General features: G+C 43.7%; 1 protein-coding gene across 6 annotated transcripts in view; it reads left to right on the top strand.

Annotated features, from left to right (window-relative positions):
• LOC118791128 (kelch-like protein 13) overlaps positions 1–23,708 on the top strand; it is an 81,581-nt gene that overhangs the window by 27,763 nt on the left and 30,110 nt on the right. The window contains exons 1-2 of one of the 6 annotated variants that reach the window (XM_036548391.1): positions 5,964–6,314; positions 21,891–21,962. The exons of 4 other annotated variants lie outside the window; for them this stretch is intronic. In XM_036548391.1, coding sequence (XP_036404284.1) covers positions 6,217–6,314; positions 21,891–21,962 — 170 coding nt within the window. In that variant the 5' untranslated portion in view covers positions 5,964–6,216. Of the gene's footprint in view, positions 1–5,963; positions 6,315–21,890; positions 21,963–23,708 lie in introns of those variants that run through there. One more of the 6 variants, XM_036548392.1, reaches the window with a different exon arrangement.

Genomic DNA, 23,708 nt, shown 5'->3' with positions numbered 1-23,708 from the left:
TCTTAAGCCGTCCACCTGCTGCCTTGATCCTCTGCCTACAAGCTTCTTTAAAAATGTATTTAATTGCCTGATGACAGATTTACTACAAATATTAATTGTTCTCTCCTATCAGGCAATTTTCCAAAGTCTTTGAAAACTGCAGTTATTAAGCCTCTATTTTAAAAAAAGCAGCCTAGATACTTCTGTAATTAGCAACTACAGACCTATATCAAACCTACCCTTCATAAGTAAAATCATTGAAAAAGCTGTCCACCAGCAACTTTACAACTTTTTAACCTCAAATTGCTCCTTTGACAACTTCCAGTCAGGATTTCGGCCCCATCACTGCACTGAGACTGCTCTTATCAGAGTTCTAAATGACATCCGCTTAAACACAGATTCCGGAAAAATTTCAGTTCTAGTGTTGCTGGATCTTAATGCAGCTTTTGACACTATGGACCATACAATACAGTTAGACAGACTGGAGAACTGGGTTGGACTTTCTGGCTCGGCCCTTAATTGGTTTAAGTCCTTCCTGCAGGACAGGGACTACTTTGTCTCCATTGGCAACTATGCATCAGAGCAAATCAACATGACGTATGGAGTCCCCCAAGGTTCAATCCTCGGGCCTCTTTTATTTAACCTTTACATGCTGCCATTAAGCAAAATTATGCAAAAAAAAAAAAAAAAAAAAATTCTAACCATAATTATGTGGACGACACCCAAATTTACATAGCTCTTTCACTGAGTGACTATGATCCCACAGACTCGCTCCTTCAGTGCATTAAACAAATCAATGACTGGAAGTGTGTGTGTGTAAACTGAGATAATTGTCTTTAGTGCCCATAAAGAAAGGCTGAAAGACAGTGCCCACCTTGAATCTCTCTCTCTCTGCACACTAAAAACCAGGCCAGAAATCTAGGTGTAATTATGGACTCAGATTTAAATTTTAATAGCCACATCAACTTAATAACAAAATCAGCTTATTATCATCTTAAAAATATAGAGAAAATTAGAGGATTCATGTCCAAACAAGACTTAGAAAAGCTCATCCATGCCTTTATCTCTAGTAGGTTAGATTACTGTAATGGTCTTTTTTCAGGTCTCCCTAAGTCTAAGTCCCGAAGTCAAAGAATTGACTTTAAAATACTGTTGGTTGTTTACAAAACACTCAATAGCTTAGGACCAAAATACATCTCTGACATGCTTTCACCATATGAACCCTTTAGATCCCTTAGGTCAGCTAGGACTGGTCAGTTAACTATTCCCAAAGTTAGAACTAAACACGGTGAGGCAGCATTTAGTTACTATGCTGCACATAGCTGGAACAAACTTCCAGAAGGCCTCAGACGCACCTCTGACCACTTTTAAATCTAGACTTAAAACTTTTTTGTTCTGTATTGCTTATGCACCATGACCTTATTCTTGTTATGTATTGTCTTACTTATCAAATTTTAATTATTTGTTTATTTCCCTTATACACTACATTACTTCTTTTTATTTGTTTTTTTATTTATCTGTATTTTTTATCTAATGTTTTTGTTCTGCACTGCCTATGCACCTGATCTTTACTCCTTATTATGTAGTCTTACTTTCAATTTTAATTCTTTGTTTATGTTTGTTAAATTCTTGTTTATTCTCCCTTATACACTACATTACCTCTTTTTATTTGTTTTTATTTATCTTGTTCTGTATATTCTTATCCAATGTTTTATATGCCTTGTGTGAAGCACGTTGAATGGCCTTGTGTATGACATGTGCTATATAAATAAACTTGCCTTGCCTCACACTAAACCATTTTAGTATTTTCAGATTACCTGCAATCTGTGTCTTCTGAATTGCACCTTGTCATTATACAGGCAAAAGAACATGTTCTAAATGAATCTGCAAATGGGCATTTTAGTTTGTGAACCATAGCAGTCAGTTAACTTGGATGTTTATGGGCCACTTTGTATATTTAGTTGTTAAGAGCTTTAATCAGATCAGACCTGATTGGTTGGAGAGTTGTCATCGTTTGATTTACTGTCATTTTTGACCTCAAAGTCCAACTGGGATGAAATGTGAAAGCTTGTTGTGGTTGTTTATGTCCTGAAGCACAACCTCTCTTCCAGCTCTGTTCTGTGAATATGCAGTGTTGTTAGCAGTTGTTAGCAGTTGTTAGCAGTCCTCATGGGTCCTCACCTCCAGAATTTCTGCCATTTTAGGACCTTAATGTCTAGGAGGCTTTATGAGTAACTTTAGTACTTGCACTTAGCACAATTTGAACTCTTATAAATTTGAAGAATATGTACAGAAATCCTATTTTTATCTGTCCTGGAGATGAAAGTAGTGCTGTTAAACCAAATTCACTGTCTTGAGGGTGCAGGGCTTGTCCTGCAGTGCCATGAGCAATGATGGAAACCAAAAAGAATGATGCATCCATTAATGAAATGGTTGTGCTAAAGGACTTGGGAGCTCCAGAACAGGAGTCTGTATCACGCCAGAAAGGACTTGAGATGTGCTTATGTTCGCTGCCGTACAGTAGGTTCTCATCGTTATCTCTTGCGGGGTACTGCATGTTAGCATTTTGAGGATGGAGCCAAATTCCACCATTGTGTTCCCCAGCTTCATTTTATGTTGGACAGAAACCCTCTTTAGACTCATAAACAAAGTGCATTCTCCAATCGGTCTTTTGTGAACATGAATAAGAACTATGATTAAATGTTCAGACAATGTGAATGTGTTCCAGTACATCTGGGGCAGGCGCACAAAGGAAGCCTCTATTCCACTTTAGGCCCCGCTCCTCCTGTTTCTCAGTCCAAATGGTGCGCGCACAATCCAGAATGACTGCTGAGAAATCGCTCTGATTACAGCTGTAATGAGCATGTGCAGAATTGTGTTGCCTGGCTACACAGGAAATTGCATGGTTGACCTCTGTAAACAGTGGGTCATGGTGAATTCCTCCAAATGGCAAATTGCTGATTCTGTGTGGACAGAATTTGGACACCAAGGGATCACTGTGGGATAATGTTAGGGTATTTATTTGACTGTGGCTCTGTCTGACCAGAAAACATCACAGTCGCATAGCATTGTGGGAATTGGTTGAAAGCGGGTCCTTCACCAGGGCTTCCACTGTGTGTGTCTGTGCGTCTGCCTGCGGATTGTGGCCGTTGTGTTGCTGATGAGCACTTTAAAAGTGCACTTCTCTCCCCCGCGGTTATGGAGTTTTCTGAAGACGCTGTCTCGGTTACACAGGTATATAATGTGACCGATGATGTCAGCACGTACTGTGGATACATTATAAGGGTGATATCCACTAAGGTGGGGCACGCTGTGGGCTGCTGGGGCCCCTCTTGCTTCTCTCTCGCCCCCCACCAAATGGCGCTTTAGATTAGTGTAGTTCATGGGGATGTGTATCGACTCGCATTAGACGGAGATGAGATTTAATGGCTCAACAGAACAGAATGTACACATATTTCCAGGGAATTGATTTGGGTGCTGCGGGGGGTGAGACGACAAAAATTCCACAGAGGGGTGAGCAACATACAGGTGCAGACACTGTTTCACCACAGGTGAGGCAGTTAAACACCTCTGTGGAGCAGCGGTGGTAATTTGCATGGGAAACTGTTTAAATCTCCCAGCATCCGCACTGCCTTGCAGCCCCTTGCCAAATGAGCAGAGGATGCCATTTGTGCTCTGTCTAAGAGGGATGCCGGTGCAGTCAGGGGCGTGATTTGGGCTTCCTTTCTCCACATGCTTTTCCAACAGACTGGAGACTGAAAACCTTTTATGAAGAAGGATGGATTTGTAAAGCTTGTTATTTGGATTGCCTCTGGCTTTGAACTCGTGACAACAGGTGTAACTGGGAATACTCATGGTCCTTGTAGATGCACGCGCACACAGATGCACACATACATGTACGCATATACACATACACACAGACACCCATGCATACATGCAGTTGATGATTTAGAGCGGCTCTTATCTGTGCAGTATTTATAGCCTGTCACACCTCCAGGAGCTGGCAAAGGAGATGCTTCCATCATTAGCTCTTCATTTCTCATTAGAAAGATGGACTGAATGTGTGTGAAACATGACACTGAGGGGGTGGAGCGTATGATGTCTCAGTAGGCGGGTACATGCCTGTCAAATTAGAATATTACCTAGAAGTCCAGGAGAGTCGTGAAAACACTGCCTTTGGAATTCTCCTGTGTTCAATCTGCTCTCTCATGGTCAAATGTAGGCCTTAATTATACTCCAAGGGGAGATTCAGAAGCATTGTTCAGATATAAATCTGTTAAATGTAGCTCAGTTCAGACCTTCTCTAATGCTGTCTGTCCCCTCTGATTGACTTGGCAGAGGTATGTTGCCCCATGGCAGTGTAGGTTTTATTCAGGACCACTGAGGGAATGGGTAAAGGGATCCTCTTTGATAAGTGGCACAGAGCCTCAGACATCAGTGCCTTTCCTACATCAAAGGCAAAGGAAACAATGCAGCCTCTCATTAGCATGGCGCTACTCTGTACTGTTGTGGCCTTGAGCACACAGGTGTGGAGTAGCAGAAGGACTCTGCTCCCAGCATTCCCCAACAGTAATCATCCACTCCTGTGTGTGTCCTGCGGGAGATGGGAGGGGAAGCAGAGGGGGGAGGTGATGGTGGGAACAAAGGTGGAAACGAACATGGGAGCAGACGAGGGAGGCGGAGGGCATGGGCATAGTGTAGCGTAGCATTAAGGGCTTGTAACCAGTATGTAATGTAATTGCCTCAGGAAATATCCAGCTGGACAAATGGATAAAATTGTTACCTGTGTAAGTTGCTCTGGATATGAGCATCTGTTAAATGACAGTGATGTAGTGGGGGTGGGAGTAGAGGAACGAAGTGAAGGTTGGAGCAGAGGTGGAGGTGGGTCAGGCACAATGGCTGCCTCTTTGAACTCAGCTGCTGAGTTAGCTTCTCTTCCTGCAGGTGCCTGCTTTAGCAGGGGGGGAGGGGGCCGCCTTTCCTTACTGCAGGAAGAGAAGAGGAGGAGCAGGTGGAGAGAGGAGGGGGTAACAGGGTTGGCTGCAGATCTACAACACTCAAGGGAATGCCCATCTTATATGTGGGGGGTGGCTGGGAGGGGCATAAACCCCACCCATTGAAATAAAAAGCAGGATAACACGGGAGGCGGCTTGCAGGAAGTGATATCATTGGAGACTGGAGTGAACTTTGAATGAGGGGAAACTGTAACTATGGAAACGAGCAGCGCCTTGTAGAGGCCCTTCCATAGCAGTTGGACAGGGCCACAGGTGGGTGGTAGAAATCCAATCCCCCGCCCTTCTTAGTGGGCGGCCCCAGGCCATGGTGCAATCGGTGTCCCAGCTGGGCTGCTTTGGCTCCAAGGAGCACCACCCTGGCGAGGAGAAGTGGGCTCTGAGCAGGTACTTCGGACTGTATGAAAAGCCTATGTGCCATTTCCCTGACAATCACATGCAGCTTTTGCGAAGGGTTCTCTGATACAGAGTCTTTTTTTCTCTCCCTTTCCTTGACTGTCTCTTTTTCCTCTCTCTCTCTCTGTTTGGTACAACTGCACACTTGATTGTTTTTTGTTTTTTGAAAAGTGTACTATCCCTTCGTCTTGTGGCATATCTTGCCCCAAGCCCCTCTCTGTCCCCTGCTTTCAGTTACCACTTTGACTCCACGCAGTAACGAGGGGCTGGCATTCTGTGCCACCCAGTGCTGTGCACGGTCACCTCCCTCTCTTGCTTTCCCTCTCTCTCGCTCTCTCTCCAACTCTGCCTCTCCCTCCCCCCACCTCTCTCTCTCTCTCTCGCTCTCTCCCCCTCTATCTCTCTTACTCCCTCCCTCTCTCTTTCCCTCTCTCTTTCCCTCTCTCTTTCTCTCTCTTTCCCTCTCCCTCCTGTCTTTCTCTTCCTCTCTCTCCCTCTCTCTTTCTCTCTCTCTTTCCCTCCTGCTGAATGCTGCAGTCGATGCTGGCTTAACAAGGTGGCAGTGTTGCCGAGCGAGTCGGATGGAATCATCGTAGCGCTCCGGGGGCTGAGGGGAGGGGGGCGGAGGCAGAGGCTTTGTATAAGGAGATGCCTCTGAGCTCGCGCCCGGCCAGTCGGTGGAGCGGAGACTGGCGGCATAGTCACAGAGCGTGCCTGTCTGCAGCCGAGCGCAGGAATGGGGAGACGGGACGCCATGGCTGGAAGCCTCTTATGGGAATGCTCTCCGCCGTCACCGTCGTGGTCATCGTGGTAGCGCCGTGGTGACAACATGCCGCTGAAATGGAAGAGCGGCTCTCCCGCTAGCTGGAAATTCCCTGTCCCTGTGCTCAAAACGTCGCGTTCCTCTCCCCTCTCCCCCACGTACATGTGAGTAGAGCGTCTGTGTGCGTGTCTGTGTGTGTACATGTGTGAGTGTGTTTGGGAGCATGCAGTTGCCAGTGTCGTGTGAGTGTGCGTGTGTGTATGATTGTGTTTGGGAGCATGCGGTTGCTGGAGTCATGTGTATGTGTGTGTCAGCATTTTTGATTTATCGGCTCTGTCCCTCCTTCTCTCCCTCCCCCCACACCCTGCCGGACCCCAGCGTGGGTCCACACTCGCCTGCCTGACGCGGCTGTGCGATGCGGCTCCCCTCGCCTCCTCCCAGCGCGCCCTGAAATCCATCCAGCGACACCCTTGATGAGCGTTAAGGTTTCAGCTGCCACTGTCCCGCCTGCCCCTAGCCCCCCCTGTCTCCCTTTCTTACCCTCCTCGCTTTTTAAAGCTGCTGAGGGTCCGCTGCTGCTATTGTTATTGTTCGCAGAGAGGCTGAGGCTGTGGGTGTCCCGTCACAGCCGCTCTCTCCCCTCTCCCCCCCGCTCCGTAAGCGTTCCCCTCTCTCCCTTTCAACAACGTCTCACCCAGCCTTCCGCCTGTGTGTGGAAGGAGGCGATGTCTTAACCTTGCCTGTGCACGGGAGTGCCGATATAATCTTACAGCGGGAAGAGAGTTGTGCCGTGCACCCCAGATCTGACAGCCACAGATATACACAAATGATTCCAAGCATCCTTGCTCCTTTTGGCAGTGGGTGTGTCTGACGTGAAAGCTCCAAAAATAGGCAATTAAAATAGAAAAGGGGGTTTTGTTGCTGTACTCCTGAGGTTTGGTGTTGAAAGCCTTGTTTTGTGCATGGGATGGTGCGTGCTCCACGCAGGTGTGAGTGCGTTTTTTTTTTTTTACTCGTCTCGCTGTAGTTTCCTCTCCAAGACGTTTCTGGGGGCAGGTGTGTCAGCACGCAGCCAGCCTCCTCATTGCTGTGGAAGTGTGTGAAGTGTCAGAGCTCGCTTTAACAGCAGGTCTCATCTGCAGCATTCTTGCTCATTGTTCCTGCTCGTCTAAACCACGTCCTGCCACCTCTCTCTGTTCAGCGGAACATTCTGTACCCACTGTTCACTCCCCTACCATGCAGCGTGTTTCAGATCCGTATCGACCCATATCAATGCACTTGTGTAATTCTGTGTGATTGTGGCAGTTATACGGTGTGGGATTGTGCGGTTCATTAGCTGAGGGGTGAGTCTGCGGTTCTGTACTGACACGTGTCTGTGTTTTACATTCGGGGATACTCGTGTTTACAAGCATGTTCTTTCATGATCATCTTCCACTCACTCCATTCCTGTCACTCCCCTGGTCTTCTGCCTCCTGTACTTCTCCCACACCCCTCTGTTCCTCGGTGCCTGTCCTTTTGCGCCCTGTGTGCACTTGCATTCACATCAAAGCCCACACTGTGTACCACAGTGTGAAACTTTCGTGCGTACCACGTACCACAGTGTAAACCTTTCGTGAGTACCACAGTGTAAACCTTACCTGTTACCTTCCTGCGTACCTCCATGTGGTTCAGTGTGAAGTGTCCAGCATTTAAATTGGCTTCTGTTTGGCCACTGTAAAAGTATGTTTACACCATCTGTAATTTACTACACTCTGGCACCTGACTAAACTGTAAATATGATTGATTGTGGTATAGGTATATTTTCAATCTGGATGTAATGGATTTGATCGGTGGGGTAGTTTTCATTATTCAGTTGCACTCTGGACACCAGTTCACATGGCTAGAAAGTTTCTATTTCATGTATCAGGTTTTAGGTTAACATTAGTTGGGTTTTAAACAATTAATACTTAAGCAATTAAGGTGTAAACAGACATCTTGCTTTAGTGTTCTGTTGCAGGGCAGGGTGGGGCTTGGCAGAGGGGTGATGGAAGATGGATTTGAAGCATCCTCTGTAGGAAAAAAACAGTGATGGTGATGGTGATGATGATGATCTGAACACTATCATTTCAAATACTGTATCCTCTATGAAGCTGCTTCCAGAGGTTTTTTATAGCACTGATTAAACCCTTATGGACAATTTATTTTCTCCACACGCTGCACACTGTTGAGGTCAGAACTGTTAAGCCCTGTAGGACAGCTGAAAGGTGGCTCCTTCCCAGCATCGTTGGCCTGTTTGTTTTTACGGCTTGTGCATGCTGGTATATTTTCGGGCTCTTCAAATCCTCTTCATTCCCTCTGATTATGGTTTGGCTGTGGTCTCCCATACACCCAGCAGGGAAAACAAAGTTCTAAGCTGCAATTGCAGCTTTATCTCCAAGTTGCTTGACTTTTTTATTATTTTTTTTTGTTTGTTTTGAATTTTGGTTTTGCTTTTTTTACCACAGAGAAAAATCAGGTAGAAAGATTTTAATCTTGGAAACTGTTGTATTCCTGGGAAAATGAACAGACTGATGGGTGGTCTTGTGTAAATAACAATCTATGTTTATGTAAGTACGTATCAATTTAAATAATATGGAGTTCTGTTTGGATGTGGCTAATGATGCCCTGACTTCAGTTATATATAATGTAATCATTGGTTAGGCCATCTGTCATGGTGGTAAATGGCAGTAGAGTGCTTCTGGAAAAATTTCCAGTGTGGTTGAATTGGTGAAGGTGTTCACCCTAAGCGCAGACTGAGTGAGCCCTGTGGCCCAGCCATTCAAATCTGGGATATGCTGTGAGCTGAGGATGACTGGGAGACCTTGGCAACAGGACATAATTTGGCCTTGTTACACTGGGATAGAGTTAGCTAACATCAGCTGAGGCAACTTTGCACCTTCTAGTGGTTCATTATGCATTACTCATTTTTGAGCTGTGGTTCTTGAGAGATGCACCTAGCCTCTGATTGCCATTGTTTCTCTTGCAGTGCAACATGGGCGTATTGCAGGATAGTGGGAATTGCAGGACGTGTGTGTTGAGGTGAGATTAATACTCAGTCAGTAATGCTAATGTCCACGTGATAAAGGGGGGAAATCTGTATATATTTTTGAACACTTCATTTTTGGCAGTTTGGCATTTTTGTGAATTTTGTGCTGCCTGTCCTCCAGGAAGTTGAAGGAGTAATTTGCAAGTGTGGAGATGGTATAAGAATTCCAGCTGAACTTTGCTGATGCGATACAGGAGGAATAAACCTCTAATTTCCCAGGAACCTCTTGGGAATTCCACCCAGTTCCCCCCATTCTAAATCCATTGGCCTTTTTTTTTTTTTACACTTTCAGGCACCTCAGTACTAGGATTCAGGAGAACATCCACCACATTTCTGTGGTATTAGTGCATCTCACATCCATAGCTTTTCACTACAAGCATTTTTAGTCTTTATGCTCTTAGAGGACAGTAGCAGCACATTGTTTCCAGGCCATGGTGTCTAGCTGACCTCCTCTGGTCCTCTGTCTTTCCTACTGTTGCAGAAAGTATGCCTGGGTGTATGGAAACTGCCATGGCATTGTGCAGTACTGTCCTATGGTTAACCGAAGGGTTAACCAATGGCTGCCTTTGTTAAATGAAAGCCTACTTAGTTCTGCATGATCATGTGACCTGTGCCCTCTCGAGTCAGTGCCTGCAGGGCCTCACTCTAGTGTGTTGATGTCCTGTTTTTTTCCCCTTCACGCAGGGAGATCAATTCCTCACGCTTTATGGGGTTTGACTTCATCACATTAGCCGCCCATGAGTCATATTAGACTGCACATAGGAAAAAAAAAGTGATGTCATGTTGAGTTTCCTTTTACAGTAGATTTTGTGCATACAAGGTGCTGTCAGGGGAAGTGGACCACTCCTGACATTTGCAGCAAGGGACTGCAGTCTCAGGAAGGCAGTTCTGCAGTGAAGTGGCTGCTGTTTCACAGTCAGGGATTGCTGTCTCACTGTAAGGGTGTTGCTGTCTCACAAAATAGTGAATCCTGTCTCACAGTAAATTGACTGCTGTACAAATGATGGTACCACAAAATCTGATGGGTATGTTTTTGTGCCAAGTGGGCTGCTAATTGTGCTGACAGGCTGGAAGTTTCCTTAGGCTGGAACTCCTCTCTGTTTGCTTATAGTTGAGGCCTTTCAAAACAGTGCAGATATAGACATCACTATGGATGCAGTTCCTGTTTGGATGTAATGTCTCCATTGGAAGGCTGTTAGACAGTTATTCAAATCATTTTCTTAGAATATAACGTGAGTTAAAGGGACACTCAGAAACTAAGGGAGGGATTTTAGCTGGTACTGTATGATTCAGCCTTCTTTGTTTCAAAACTGGGCTGTTGATCTTTAGCAGACAATAAAACTAGCCCAAGGGCTGGACTAATCTGACATTTAGACTCAAGCAGCAGCTGAAAGCATCATGTGGAAATTTAGTTTTTTTGTGTTTTGTAAGGAATAAAAGAATGCTAATAGTATCATGCGCAAGTATTAGAGTGCTATACTGTCACTCAGATTTTGTACGAGCTCTGTGGCTAGCCTTACTTGCATGGAAAGCAAGGGTTATAGATGATTAAAATGTGCTACCCTGTATCACATTAACTGATTTATAACTGTGATCTATAATGTCAATGAAACGTTGAAGTAATCTTGGAAGAAATACCAGCATTGCCTTTGACTTTATCAGCAACAGTTGGTTGAGTTCCATTTGCAAGATATTTCTATGCCTTGCAGAAAGTTGAACTCACGCAAAGCATAGGCCTAGTGTGACCTTGGAAACATTCTGATGAAACAATTTTAGATTTCTGTGAACTTAAAATGTACTGTTCTTTCTCTCATAGTAAGCATATACATTGAAAAACTGAATGCAAATTGTTGGTACTCCTTCTTTAAAAAATGTATGACGAACACAGACTCCTTTAAGTAAACAGTAGACAGTGTGCCCTTTGACTCTCAAAGTGGTGGTTTGTGTCTTATTGCCTGAATCTGAACTTTAATAGATATCCATTTTAGCAGTGTGTGTTGACTTTGTGCTAATGGGCAGAAGGGGTGTGGCCAACTTGACACAGTGCATTCTGGGGGTTAGAGACTTACAGGAGCAAAATGAGATGCTGCACACAAAATTTGATGGCTCATGGAGATCAGCAAATGCCACTGGCTACGCACTAAAGAGAGATTATGAGAGAAAATTGATTGAGATTTTTCCTTTGACGCAAATGCTATGCCTTTCAGTGTTCACACCAGCTAAACCACAATGGCAAGGATTTATATTATAATTAATATTTTTGTTGAGGTTGAACTTAAGTGTATGAAGAGAAAAATCACAGAACGACAAAGTTCCTGTAACAGTACGTATCCAATCATGTTTGACCCTGACAGCTTCTTCGTCTAAAATAAAAAACTAAAATAAAAAAAAATAAAACAACTTTGATTCATTTAACTTGTTAACAGTCCTGCCACTATAGTGGCAGTCCTGCCATTATTTAGCTGTCAACAACTTTAAAGTAGCACTCCACCCAAAAGGATTCAGCATTTTTGGAATGGTAACTTCCTTTAATGTAGCAAATATCTTCAGGATTTTTCAGGTGAATGTCCTTTTTAAGATAACTGTGTGTTGACATGTTGCTCTTGTGTCCTATAGGTGTGTCTGCGTGTTTAGTGGTTGGTAGTGGTGTTCAAAACGATTCTTTTTAGTGATTCGGTCCCTTTCGTTCAGTTCCATAAAATGATTCGAATCTTTGACGCACTGATTCGTTCACTTCCATATCCGGTCGGGCGGCATACACGAATTTGTAAATAGTTTTATTGCGTTTTAAAAATTACTCTACAATGTTCCAATCATCATGTCCATTATTAGCCTACTCTGTGGCAAAAGAGCACGCGTGAAACCAAATGTCAAATTAACAATAATTAAATGGTAATATTCATTACGTGAAACTGCATCATGCTATTCAAACAATCATGCAGCCACAAAGTATACTTCGTCTTTAGGAAGGTAATAGAACCCCACATTTTAACGCGTATAATAAGTACATATCATTTGCTAAAACTAAAAAAAAAAAAACACTGAGGGGAAAAAAGAGCCACGGTTATATCCGAAGCGAAAAATTTCGTTTTACAAGTTTTGAACTAACCGAGCCCAAACATTTTAATTTACTTGTACTTGTCAATGATGTCGTATTTTCATTTGTTGTTAATGTAGCCATAGTGCGCTACAAATTTGATGCATAGGCTTATGCACCACATTTCTGTTTTGTTTTGTAGCCTACTGTGTTGATTTGTCAGCATTTATTAATAAGGACTTTATCCAGACCATACTCAGTGACTGTTTTGAGGGGAACGTAACCGGTGTACTGGGAACTTGTCAGCATTGTCAGTGAAGCTTTGGAGTCTGAAGGAACTATTGTACTGAGAACTTGTCAACGGTATATCAGGTCAGTAGGGGGAGTTTAGATTCTTCGTAGTCAGTCTTCGCATTGTCCCACATCGTCAGCATAGTCAGAGAATCTTTCGAGTCTGAAGGAACCGTTGTCCTGAGAATTTGTCAACAGTACATCAGGTCATTCAGCACATTGTCGCGTGAAATCATTGCTAGTTTAGAAGCATCCAGATTTCCTCGTGGTATTTTCCAGTTAGACGCCACTTGCATTCTCACGAGTGAAAAGTATTGACGAGTTCCGAAAAGTATTCTTGAGTTGAAGTATTTTCAGGTTTTTTCTTTTCAATGTCTTACCTTTCGGTGGTACGTGCACATAATGTGGCACGGAGGAAGGGAAGGGCTGCTACAAAAAAAAACAACATTTTGGCCGTGATATTTGAGTATGAATACAATGTAAGTAGCTTACGCTGCTAGCTTGCAAGCTTAACTTTTTATGGTGTTACACCTGTTAGGCTGTGTCGTCAGATAAGTAATAACGTAACAATGTATATGAAAATTTACGAATAATTATGAGTAAAAATGTTGTTTTATGAATAAAAGATTTTCTGTGAGAAACAATTGATAGTTTAATTACAAATGTCATACAGTTTTAGATTTCATTCATTTACATGTAATTGAATTACAAAGGATCATAATCAAGTCAAGCTGTTTTTCAGCTTTTTACCCTCAAATTTACCTGTGACGTCTACAGCCGCACTTCCTTATGGGATATAGTAGGCGAAGTAGACTGGTCTGATGCATACTGGCGATATTTTTCCAAATCAGTACGTCATCCGGGTATCTTTTGTGTACTGAACATTTCATTTCGTTCGCATACTGTGCATGTTGACTGTACATTTGGTCAAAATCAGTATACACTGGTAGTATAGTATGCGGTTTCGAACTCAGCCTACGTTTTTAGTTTTGGGAAGCAATCTTTGACTCCCTCCAAATTCACTGAACCCCGCTCTAGTTGTGAACTGGTCTCTCTACGCCCAGTTCCTCAAGAAATACAATTTTCATCAAGGAGCAGCAGGAGTGTGAGTTTAAAGGTGCGCGGTTTCCCAAACAATCGATTTTGTGTGACCTACAGCCGCTTATCTTCATGTTAAAATTTATTTTCGTAATCGCGTGATACGTTAACGCTGCTTTTCTAAATTAAATTCGTTAAATCGTTCCCACAAGAAGAGCCCGCCTTCTGTCTCTTAAGGCAAAAAGCGACTAATAAGAAAGAATGGCCTCTTTGTCACACTTTCTCACTGACTGTAGTCCACTGTCTTGTGCGAACCTGCACAAACAAAAAAGCGATCAAGTGTAATCGCGGAGACCGAGCAAAAGTGCAACGCGTGTATCTCCATCAGAATATCAGAATAGTGGGAGAGTGGGAGTGCCAGCTGTTCTTCCACTGGCTGGAACAGGTGTGGCAGAGGGATACTACTGATGTAGAATTACTTCACTCTTTGGAATGAGCTTGTTTCTGCACTTAGTAATTGGTGCGTTCCGATGGTCTCTTTGTGTCGCTTTGACTTGCTGTTGAAGAGTACAAAAAATCCAATTTCAGAAACCTGGCAGCTGTAATGTATGAGTTAATATGGCCTTTCGTTATGTTTGTTACAGCTCATTCAAGAGAGCCAGCTGGTGTCTGGCATTTTTCTTATCAGTTATGTTTATTTTTTATAATTGTACTGTTTCCACATCCAGCTGAAGTCTGGTGGTAGGAGTCCATCTCGTCTTATGTTTCCTCTGTTCCCTTCCACAGATCATGTATAGTGTTTGATTTAGCTGGCAAGCATAGAATATCTTAAGGTATGGTTTTTATTCAGAAGAGAATGTGGTTTTGTTTTGAGGCTTAAACAACAGTAGAATCTACAGCCTACTAGTGGAGTACTGTCATCTGCCAAACATTAGGAAAACAAACCATTGTACTGTGTTCGTTCTTGCAGCCAAATACATGACCTAGCCTACAACAATGTATAATGAGCCTACTAACTTCATTTTAAAACGGTCTAATGTAAATTATCACATGGCAGAAGCCAGAAAGCTGGGGGCATGGTGCTGTGAGGTTGTTATGACTCAGCCAGGTAATACTGTACTGGCTCAGACACCTGGAGGAGAGGGTACACCGAGCATGATTTTGGCTGTTATACCTCCATATTTAGTGGTTGGTAGTCCCACTTGTTAACAAAATAATTATGTGTCTTCAGTGAGCTCATTGACTCAACTCAAAATCAGTAGGGAAGTACAGTAATGTGATGTGGGGAAATTCTGCAGTTCTAAGTGGCATTGAATGTTTGTAATGTAGTTCAAAATCAAAATACATTTTTATAGCTTCAAATGTAGTGCTTTTAATCAGTGTGACCAAATGTGTGTGTTGAACTTTTTGTGTCCTCAGTGACGCATTAGAAGGCAATAGGCTGTAAATTCATTGCCAAATGTGTCACCAACCTTGTTTATCATTTAGAGAGTGAGGAATGCCATCAGACATAAGGTCATTTAGTTGCTACAAGAAAAAACGCAGTCAATGTGTCTCGTTTTACATTCACACGCAGGCAATTATTCACAACACTGAATCCTGAATGTGAATTTTTATGAATGTGCTGTGCTTATGCCCACAGCTTAATATTCCTGTTAAACTTTTCAAAAAGTGTACAGGTTTCTGGTATAAATTACACTGAAGCTACAGTATGTGCATGAGGTAGGAGCCATACCAAAGGATATTAAGCTGCCCATCCCTCAGTATGTCCAATTATCCCTGTGGTGTTTTTCTCAAAACTCATTCTGACTAATGCAAAAGTGTATTTAACCCCACATTCAGGACAGCATTCAAAACAACAGATGAGTGCTCTTTTTAAATAGATGCCACTTGCATGGCAGGATCAACAAAAACAGGTCGCCAGTCAGGTCGGAATATTTTTAAAGCACTTATTCAGAATACGGCCTCATTTGGGCTACAATATTCAGAATAAGATGATTAAAGGGTGGTGTCGTATTTGGAGTTCTTGAATGAATATTAACATTTTTTTCCATTTAATTGCCACCTGTACAGTTCTTCTGTATACGTTACAGGGCTACTCACATAGCAGTTCTACGCACACGAACTCGTGTCAGTGGTTTAAGTTCTTTACCATCAGATCACCTTATAACATGCTAATATGATGACGTCTGTCGTAAAAAATGACCGCAGTTTAGGTTGGGTGTGAAAGTGAAAGTGATTAATCATACTGAATAGCAGAACGAATACAATTTTTGGGTTGATCGACAGTGTTACGCTCCGTCTCTAATGAAATCATGACATAAACGGAGGTCCCCTCCGCAGGCACACCCGAAGCCACGGTCGATAGTAGTGGTGTTCAAAACGATTCTTTTTAGTGATTCGGATCCTTTCGTTCAATAAAATGATTCGAATCTTTGACTCACTAATTCGTTCATTTCTATATCCGGTTGGGTGGCATACACAAATCTGTAAATAGTTTTATTGATTTTAAAAATTACTCTACATTGTTCCAAACAACATGTCCATTATTTGGCTGCTCTAATTCCTATAATGTCACAGAAGCGCTCCGATTCCTTTTGCATCGTCACAGTCAATGGCGGATGTAGCCCAAGCCTGCTATACTGAGAGCTAGCGATTCTGGCAATACGTAGTCACCAGATCTTCATAGTCAGTGACTGTTTTGAGGAGAACGTAACCAGTTAATTGGGAACTTGTCAGCATAGTCAGTGAATCTTTGGAGCCTGAAGGAACTATTGTACTGAGAACTTGTCAACAGTGTGGTGTATTGGGTTTAAGAATAGTGTCATATTATTGGTTAATTAGTAAAAGCAAAGCTGATTGGCTAAGATACTGTGGCGGCAATCAGCAAGGGCAAGTTGAAGTTGATGAAGCCAAAATAAAAAAAGAGAAGTGTGGCATGTTAAAGGAAGGTTGCGCAGTTGGTGGAATAAAGAAATAATATAAGTAATTTACAGCACTCCCGCGTCATCCTTTATTTTCACAAGCAAAAGAAGACCTTATTAAGTGTATGAGTACACTTCAAACAGTACATCAGGTCATTCAGTACACAGTGGGGGCGTTTCGAGTCTTCCAGAGTCAGTCACATGCTGTAGTCACCATGGTCAGCATAGTCACTGAGCCGCTGTGGTGAGATGGCCAGTGGGAGGTGCTTCGAGTGTTTTAGCATTTAAGCCATTGGCTAGTTGTTATCATGAGCATACTGCTGATACAGTTTTGTAATAGGCTGCTTCATGGACAGACCGCATAGCTAATATCCACTGTAGGGAGAGTGCGCTGCTATGCCAGCTAATCAGCGTGCATGTTTGCAAAGAGGAAGGAACTAATCTTTTAGACTAGCGATTCAGTGCACTCAGTTCACCTCAAAGATCCGTTCAAAAAGATTCTTTCGTTCACGAACTGCACATCACTTGTCGATAGCCAGCTGCTGTGTCCGCCATCTCTTCCTCAAATTCACTTCAGCTGACGTGATACCCTGGGCGACTGGAGAATTTCTTATCTGCAGATGAAAATTTTATCAAAACTCAGAACTCAATTTTGAAAGAGGATATTGTGCTGGTTTCAGACGTACGCTTTAATTCCGCACAACATGACATACCATAACAAACAGTCTCTGTTGTGTCTGTGTATGGTGAAAGAACACACTCAAACACAGCTGATCCCGCTTTCTATAGCATGCTCGCCATGTCCCCCTGTTTGGCAATCATTTGGTGAGGGGTTTTTTTTTTTTTTTTTCACATTTACGATTTAAAATGAAGAAGACTGTCAGCACCCAGCATGGGCAGGGGGTGCTGCGTTTTTCCAGCGCACATTGATAAGGCAGTGAATTATTAGAAGCACATTTGGAGGGTAATGTAGTGACTCATGCGCTGTGACGGGAAAGCTTATGAAATCTATTTTTACCATATTAATAAAAATGTTTTATTCCCACCTCTGCTTGATCTCTGAAGAGATTAATCACGTATCCCCCCTCCGTGAAAGTAATGTAGAAAACTGCGTTATTGGACATGTCAGAATCCTTGGGCAACAGCGGGGATCCGTCATGCTGGCATCTCCCTCAGGCTCGACCTGGCGTCCTGCTACAACTGGCATATTTGCACCACTCTAAAAGCCTGATGAGTTTGTGGGTGTACTGACCTGAGGAGGCACACCTTTACTGGTAATTGAGTGTGGCAGATTGTATTTAGATTAAATCACTTCAGGTTGTGCCGTTTCTTTGGCTGGCATGTGCAGGTAAGGGTAATTAGTCTTAGCAGCACAGCCACCTCTGAAACATACAAAGCAGCATGGCTGTCGGTCTCTCTAATTGGTTTCAGTCAGAGGAAGGCAACTAAAGGCATTTTGTTTTTCCAGATGTCAGTGAATATTCCAAGTAAACTTGTGCTTTACTCACAGACTGAGAAACTGTGAGTCTTACCAGCGTCCCTCCACAGTTTTGTCAACTGCTTTTATTTTGTTGCCTTTCACTTAAAATCATGGTTACAACATTATATGTTTTCATTCATGAAATATATATTCTTCTTTCTATGAGCTGGACAGGTGACTAATAGACTATTCATGCTGAGGTCATGTTTGATGATCCTGTATTCTAATTTAGCAGTGCTGGTTGCTTTGAAGAGGAAGAGGGGACTTCATAAAAACCAAGACTACATGTAGTCTGCTGCAGATACAAGCACTGCAACAGGCCAGGCTAGTGATAGGAACAAAGGATGATGTTTGCATATTACCTGTCACCTACAGATCATTTGTATTGCCAAAGTCATTTTCCACATTTGTTGTATTTCTCTTCAGAAGTTGTTTAACAAGAAATATTTATATTCTGTTATGGTCTAGACTTCACTAAGATCCTGACATCTGTAAGTTGATTTCTTGATTGTAACCACTAGTGGCTGTACTTGGTTGTGCCAGCTGATTTCGAAACATTATTACCTATTGTCTCTCCTACTTTGAAGAGTGCACCAGGGCAAATTGCAGAGGAAAGCGAGAGCACTTCTAATTAACCCGTTTCTTTGGGGGTATAGCCGTGGGCAACTTTATTGAGTTCTGGGAGCTGGAGTGGAATGGTTATGACCCTTTAACAGGACTCCTAGATACAGTATTTCTTTGTTTCTCTGAGTCACTAATTTAAATGAGTGAGAGATACAGAGAAATAAAATGAAATATGTCTGCTGGTTCTTTTGTGTTGTAAGTCATGTGGTAAGTGTGACTGAATAGACCTTATTACTTATCTAGGGCCCGAGATACCATCATGTGTTTACTTCAATATGTGTCGTCATCACTTTCTGCATAGAAACACTTACACACCGTACTGCTTGTGTGTTCCACGGCCCTTTGAAAGAAAATACAAAATGACTTACCACAACTTTGGAGGACAAATCCATACACCAAGACAAAACAAAATTGAGTCATTTTTATGCAACTTTGTGTGCGTCATCACAAAGTAAACCAAACAAACATACATACAAACACACAGAAAATTAGATCACGATTACTTTTAAATGACCCTTTTTCATTGGCAGCACGCTGGAACCTTAATTTAAAAAGTTGTTGTCGCGCACAGTTGAAGGGGACATCGCATAATCAGAAACGTAAATCGGCGCGTCTGAGGTGCGTCCAATGTTAAATCTGAAACCTCCTGAAGCACAAAAGTGCACATCTGTTCCGTCTGTCTGCCTGCTGCATGCGGCGTCTGGAGCTCAAAGCGCGGAGAGCCGAACTGGCCCGTCGCTTTCAATTTTGCCAACCCGTCTCTCGTGTTTTTTTCCCCCAGTGCAACGAATAAAACGGTGGCCATATTTTCCCTAGCAGGCTTCCAGCAGGAGCTAAACAATTTCCTTTTTTGGTTTAATTGGACTACTTCAGTTTCAAGTGCTCATTTCACAGGATTACTGAAATCATACTCAGGCTTCAAACTGAGTTGGAGAATCTATTACTCCACATACTGCTGCCTGCACCCCTTCACGCCATCCTTGCTTGTTGGTGTTTATAGGGGAAAATGTCATCTGTTTAAATTTTTCTCCCCCTGCTGTTTTTACAAACAGTGCAGTGAGGTCCGAACTGTGCAATTTCAGCTGTGCAGGGAATACGCATTTGTAAAAGGCGGGAGAGGGTGAGGGAGCAGTAGATGGAAAGAGGGGTAAGTGTTGGAAAATACAGATGTGTTAAGACAACGATCTATGCACCTGTTTACCCGTGGGAATAGCACGAAATGAAACCCAGAAGACATCGTTAGTTCCTCGTGTGCTAACATGTTTATGGTCCCTACAATCGAGAAGACTAATATACTGCATCCAAATCCTATGCCCACATGATTCATTACGGTAAGTTGCACAAGGGTGCACCAGACAAAGAGACATTGTGTATTGCAATAAAATAAATCCCTCTTTTCCGCTGCACTTTGTAAATGCGTGCATTGATCCACAGGACGTTCTATCCTGATTCAGTATTGCGTGAACGCAGGGAAAGGATCGCAAGCCATGAGTGTGAGCAGATCTGGAAAATGTGCAGCATCGTGGAGTCTGCTGTTTGTCTGCACTGTCTGGGAGAGATGCTAATCTTCCTCTTAATAAAAGTGTTTTAAGCATCGTGCAATTTAAAAGGCAATTAAGGTGCATTGACATGGTGGAAAAAACCATTCCATTTAATAAATGTAATTAAGCGTTCGTTAGGAGCTCATTCTCTCCTGAGGCATGGTTTGAATGACTTTCTCTGTGTGAGAGATTCTTGGTGGAGTTGTTGGGGGGAAGACTGAGCTTCTGAATAGATGTTTTATTAAAAACTGAAGTCTGGTTGCTGTGGCTCCGGTCCTCTTTATGCTGTCTTGTCTACTTGTGTAGCGTATGGAGGGAACTGGCACGCCCAATCTGCAGCAGCTTCTAGTGGTCCAGGTTTTACTGGAAGCAGGTTGGAGTGCTGCCAACAGGTGGGTGCGCTCACTACACCAACCCACTGTCTGCAAAACCAGGGATGGATCAAACCGCTGTGCAGTGGGTGCACCCTTTCCGTCTCCTTGAGTCATCTCCGTGTTCCCCTTTATGGGGGTTGTGTCATGATGCTCCCTGGCAGCAAAAGCGCAATATGAGCCTCCTAAATCTGATTTGGGGCATAATCCTACCTAACTGGTCATGACGGAACCCCGCTGTGACTGCTCTCCATATAGCATCCCAGAAGCCAAAGGGGAGTGCTTGCTACACAAGCAGGCCCAACCCCCCCCCCCCCAACCTGACTGCCTCCAGTAGCTTTCTTCCTCAGCTGTTATTTCGTCAGTTGTTCATGCCAGGTTTCTGTGGTTACCTGGGCCTCCTGCAGAAAAGCAACTCTTGGGCTTCTGTAGGCTGGGCCAGGGAGATGGCACAACCACAACCAGTAAGATGTAATAGAGTTTCGGTCATTTTTTTTCCACACCCGACTGGATGTCGTGAGAGTGGTCCATTGATCATTGGTTGCGTTTAGGCCTAGACGCTGTCGCTTTTACCCTTGTGACCTTGATCGTTGTTTCTTAGTACAGCCATGCGCTGTAAGAGGATTTGGCATTAGAGACTGTAGCAGCGATGCCATGATATTTAAACAGATGCCATCTCCCTGTCTCTGCGTGGGTCCCGGAGGGAAGCTGCTTACCCGCTGGAGCTGTGCCAGTGTGCTCGTCTCCATGGGATCAGGTGATGCTCTGTGACGTGGCTCAGGGGATCGTGGCACAGGCTGTCCCGCACCGGAGCCTTTGTTTGTCCCCTGCCTCTCCAAACCAAGAGGCTTACCCTGTCCACCTCAGAAATGAAAGAGGGTAGTGCTGTGTGCCTGGCGCATCAGCCTCAAAAAACCTGAGACTTGAATCCATCAACACGCCCTTCTGCAATGATTCTGGGCACAATTCACAATTCAGTGGGTTGGAAGATGGGTGCCTGTGTTTGTGTGGGTGCGTGTGTGAGTGTAGGTGCATGTGCAGGTATGTGTGTGTGCTTTTGGTGTGTTAACATTTTGTTGTGTGTGCACATGTGCAACTCCCCACCCTCTCACCCACAAATGTTGCCTGTGCTCAGTTATCTGTTTTGTTCTGTCTGTGTGTATGTCTGTGTCTCTGTCCGTGCGTGTGTGACTCTGTCCATGCGTGTGTGACTCTGTCCATGAGTGTGTGACTCTGTCCATGTCTGCATGTCTGCGTGCGCACGTGTATGTGTGTGTGTGTGTGTGTGTGTGAATGTGTGATGGGAAGGGAGCATGGACCCCTAGCAGAATGTTGCTACTCTTGTTCTTCTCTTTGCTTCATCCCGACAGCCACCATCACTCCTTTGTGGTCTGGACAACTCACTCTCTGCTCGCTGCTGCTCCGACATGCCACGTGACCGGGTAAATGGACCAATCCCCATGCCCCCCACCCACCTAGTGCAGTGTGTCCCCCCCCCCCCCCCCCCCCCAATGCAGTGCACCCCCACCCCCCCCCATGCACTGTGTCCAATCCTATCATCATGAATACTCCTCAGCTGTTAACATAACAGAAGGACATAGAGAACACAGTGGTACGTTTCCCTAATATTCCTGAGCCTGACTGCAAGGAGAGGATAGATTTAACCTCGTCCCTTTTATGAACGTGCCATGTAACTTTTTTTGCATCACCATAAGCTTGCCTGTGTCTCTGTGACAGCAGAACAAGCGGAAAGTACTCAGGTTTTCTTCAGACACAAAAAGGAAAAAAAGCTGAATCCAGTTTACCTTTAGTGTAAATTTTTTTTGAAATTGGGCAAAGTATTGCAATAAAGTATCTGTGTCCTGGGGGGAAAATTGCATAGCAGCAGTTCTGCCTCAAAACTGCTGATTTCAACTTTTTTTGAAACATTTTTCCCTGTCTTTTTTGCATGTGCGTTAATATGTGTATAGAGGATTTACTGTATTTATAGTATGCCTTCTCATGCAACGTATGAACCTTTCTGCTTGAAGTGAGGGTTTTTGATTACCACACTTTGAAATACGATCTTTTTAATTCAAATGTAATCCAGTTTATGTAAACTTTATTGAATGCAGAAGACATCTGAACATTTGATGAACTACCAAATTGAGAAAGGTGGAATTTGCAAGGGATAGCACAGCCAATCATATGTGGAGGAAGGGATCAGGCAGCCTTATTGGGAACCAGTTTTGGAGATTAACTGGAATGCCGGTGTCAACGCCACTGCTCTTTTAATGAGTGGCGAGGGACCAATTTCAAACTGGGATGTCTGAACTGGGTGTCGCATCTTAAAAACTACCAGTCTGGCTATGCCTGATAATGTTCAGCTCTGCAGTGACTCACGCTATAATTATTTTATAATAGTTTTCTGAGCACCATATAGACATGGTTGCCACTCCAAAGGCCCAACACAAAAACAACTATTTGTCTTGCTGACGTTCTTATTAATAGAGGAGCAATAATTCAATGAAATGACCCGAGATGATGATGTCATTGTGCACTCGCAGTGTTGTGGCAACATTTTAACTGGGAGATGTTGATCTGGCGTCCCGGGATCTTTGTGTTGGCATGCACGAGGCGGGGCCTTCCCTGGGAGTCTGCGCTAAATCAGGCTGACGGTTAAATCAGAAGGGACCACTCATGGTGGGAACTGTGCTCTCCTGCAGCACCACCACGCACACATGACTCTCCTTCCCGCTGCACCCACCAGCTCACCCACCCGCCCGCTTGTTAACAAAACAAACACCTCCTTGATTTCGCTTGGGGGCTTCACCCGTCTTCATCACACCCTCCGCTAATCCTCAGGAATTGGTGGGTGGGCGTCTGTGACCTGGTTTACTTGGGCGTGGATGTTTGCTCATGTTCCTGTTTTCAGACAGATGCCTGCAGCGCGCCCCTCCAAATTGGGTGTAATTGGGCTGATTAAGCCTATGGGACTACCTCAGTTGGAGGTGTCAGACTTCATTTGGTGTGCGTGCGTGCGCACTGCCTCAGATGCATTGCAGACGTGATGATCTTTACATGATTAGATAATATTGTAATTATGTAACATGAACACACCAGTCAGCTCATCAGTTTCCACTATCTGCAGGGCTACGTTGCGATTGCTCAGAACTGATAACCAGCTCCAGTCTGTCTTCCTCTTTACA

This window comes from Megalops cyprinoides, chromosome 16, assembly GCF_013368585.1.
Source record: "Megalops cyprinoides isolate fMegCyp1 chromosome 16, fMegCyp1.pri, whole genome shotgun sequence".
In the NCBI taxonomy this organism is placed as follows: Eukaryota; Metazoa; Chordata; class Actinopteri; order Elopiformes; family Megalopidae; genus Megalops; species Megalops cyprinoides.
The sequence above is the reverse complement of the archived record's forward strand: the minus strand, read 5'-3'. Positions and strand labels throughout refer to the sequence as shown.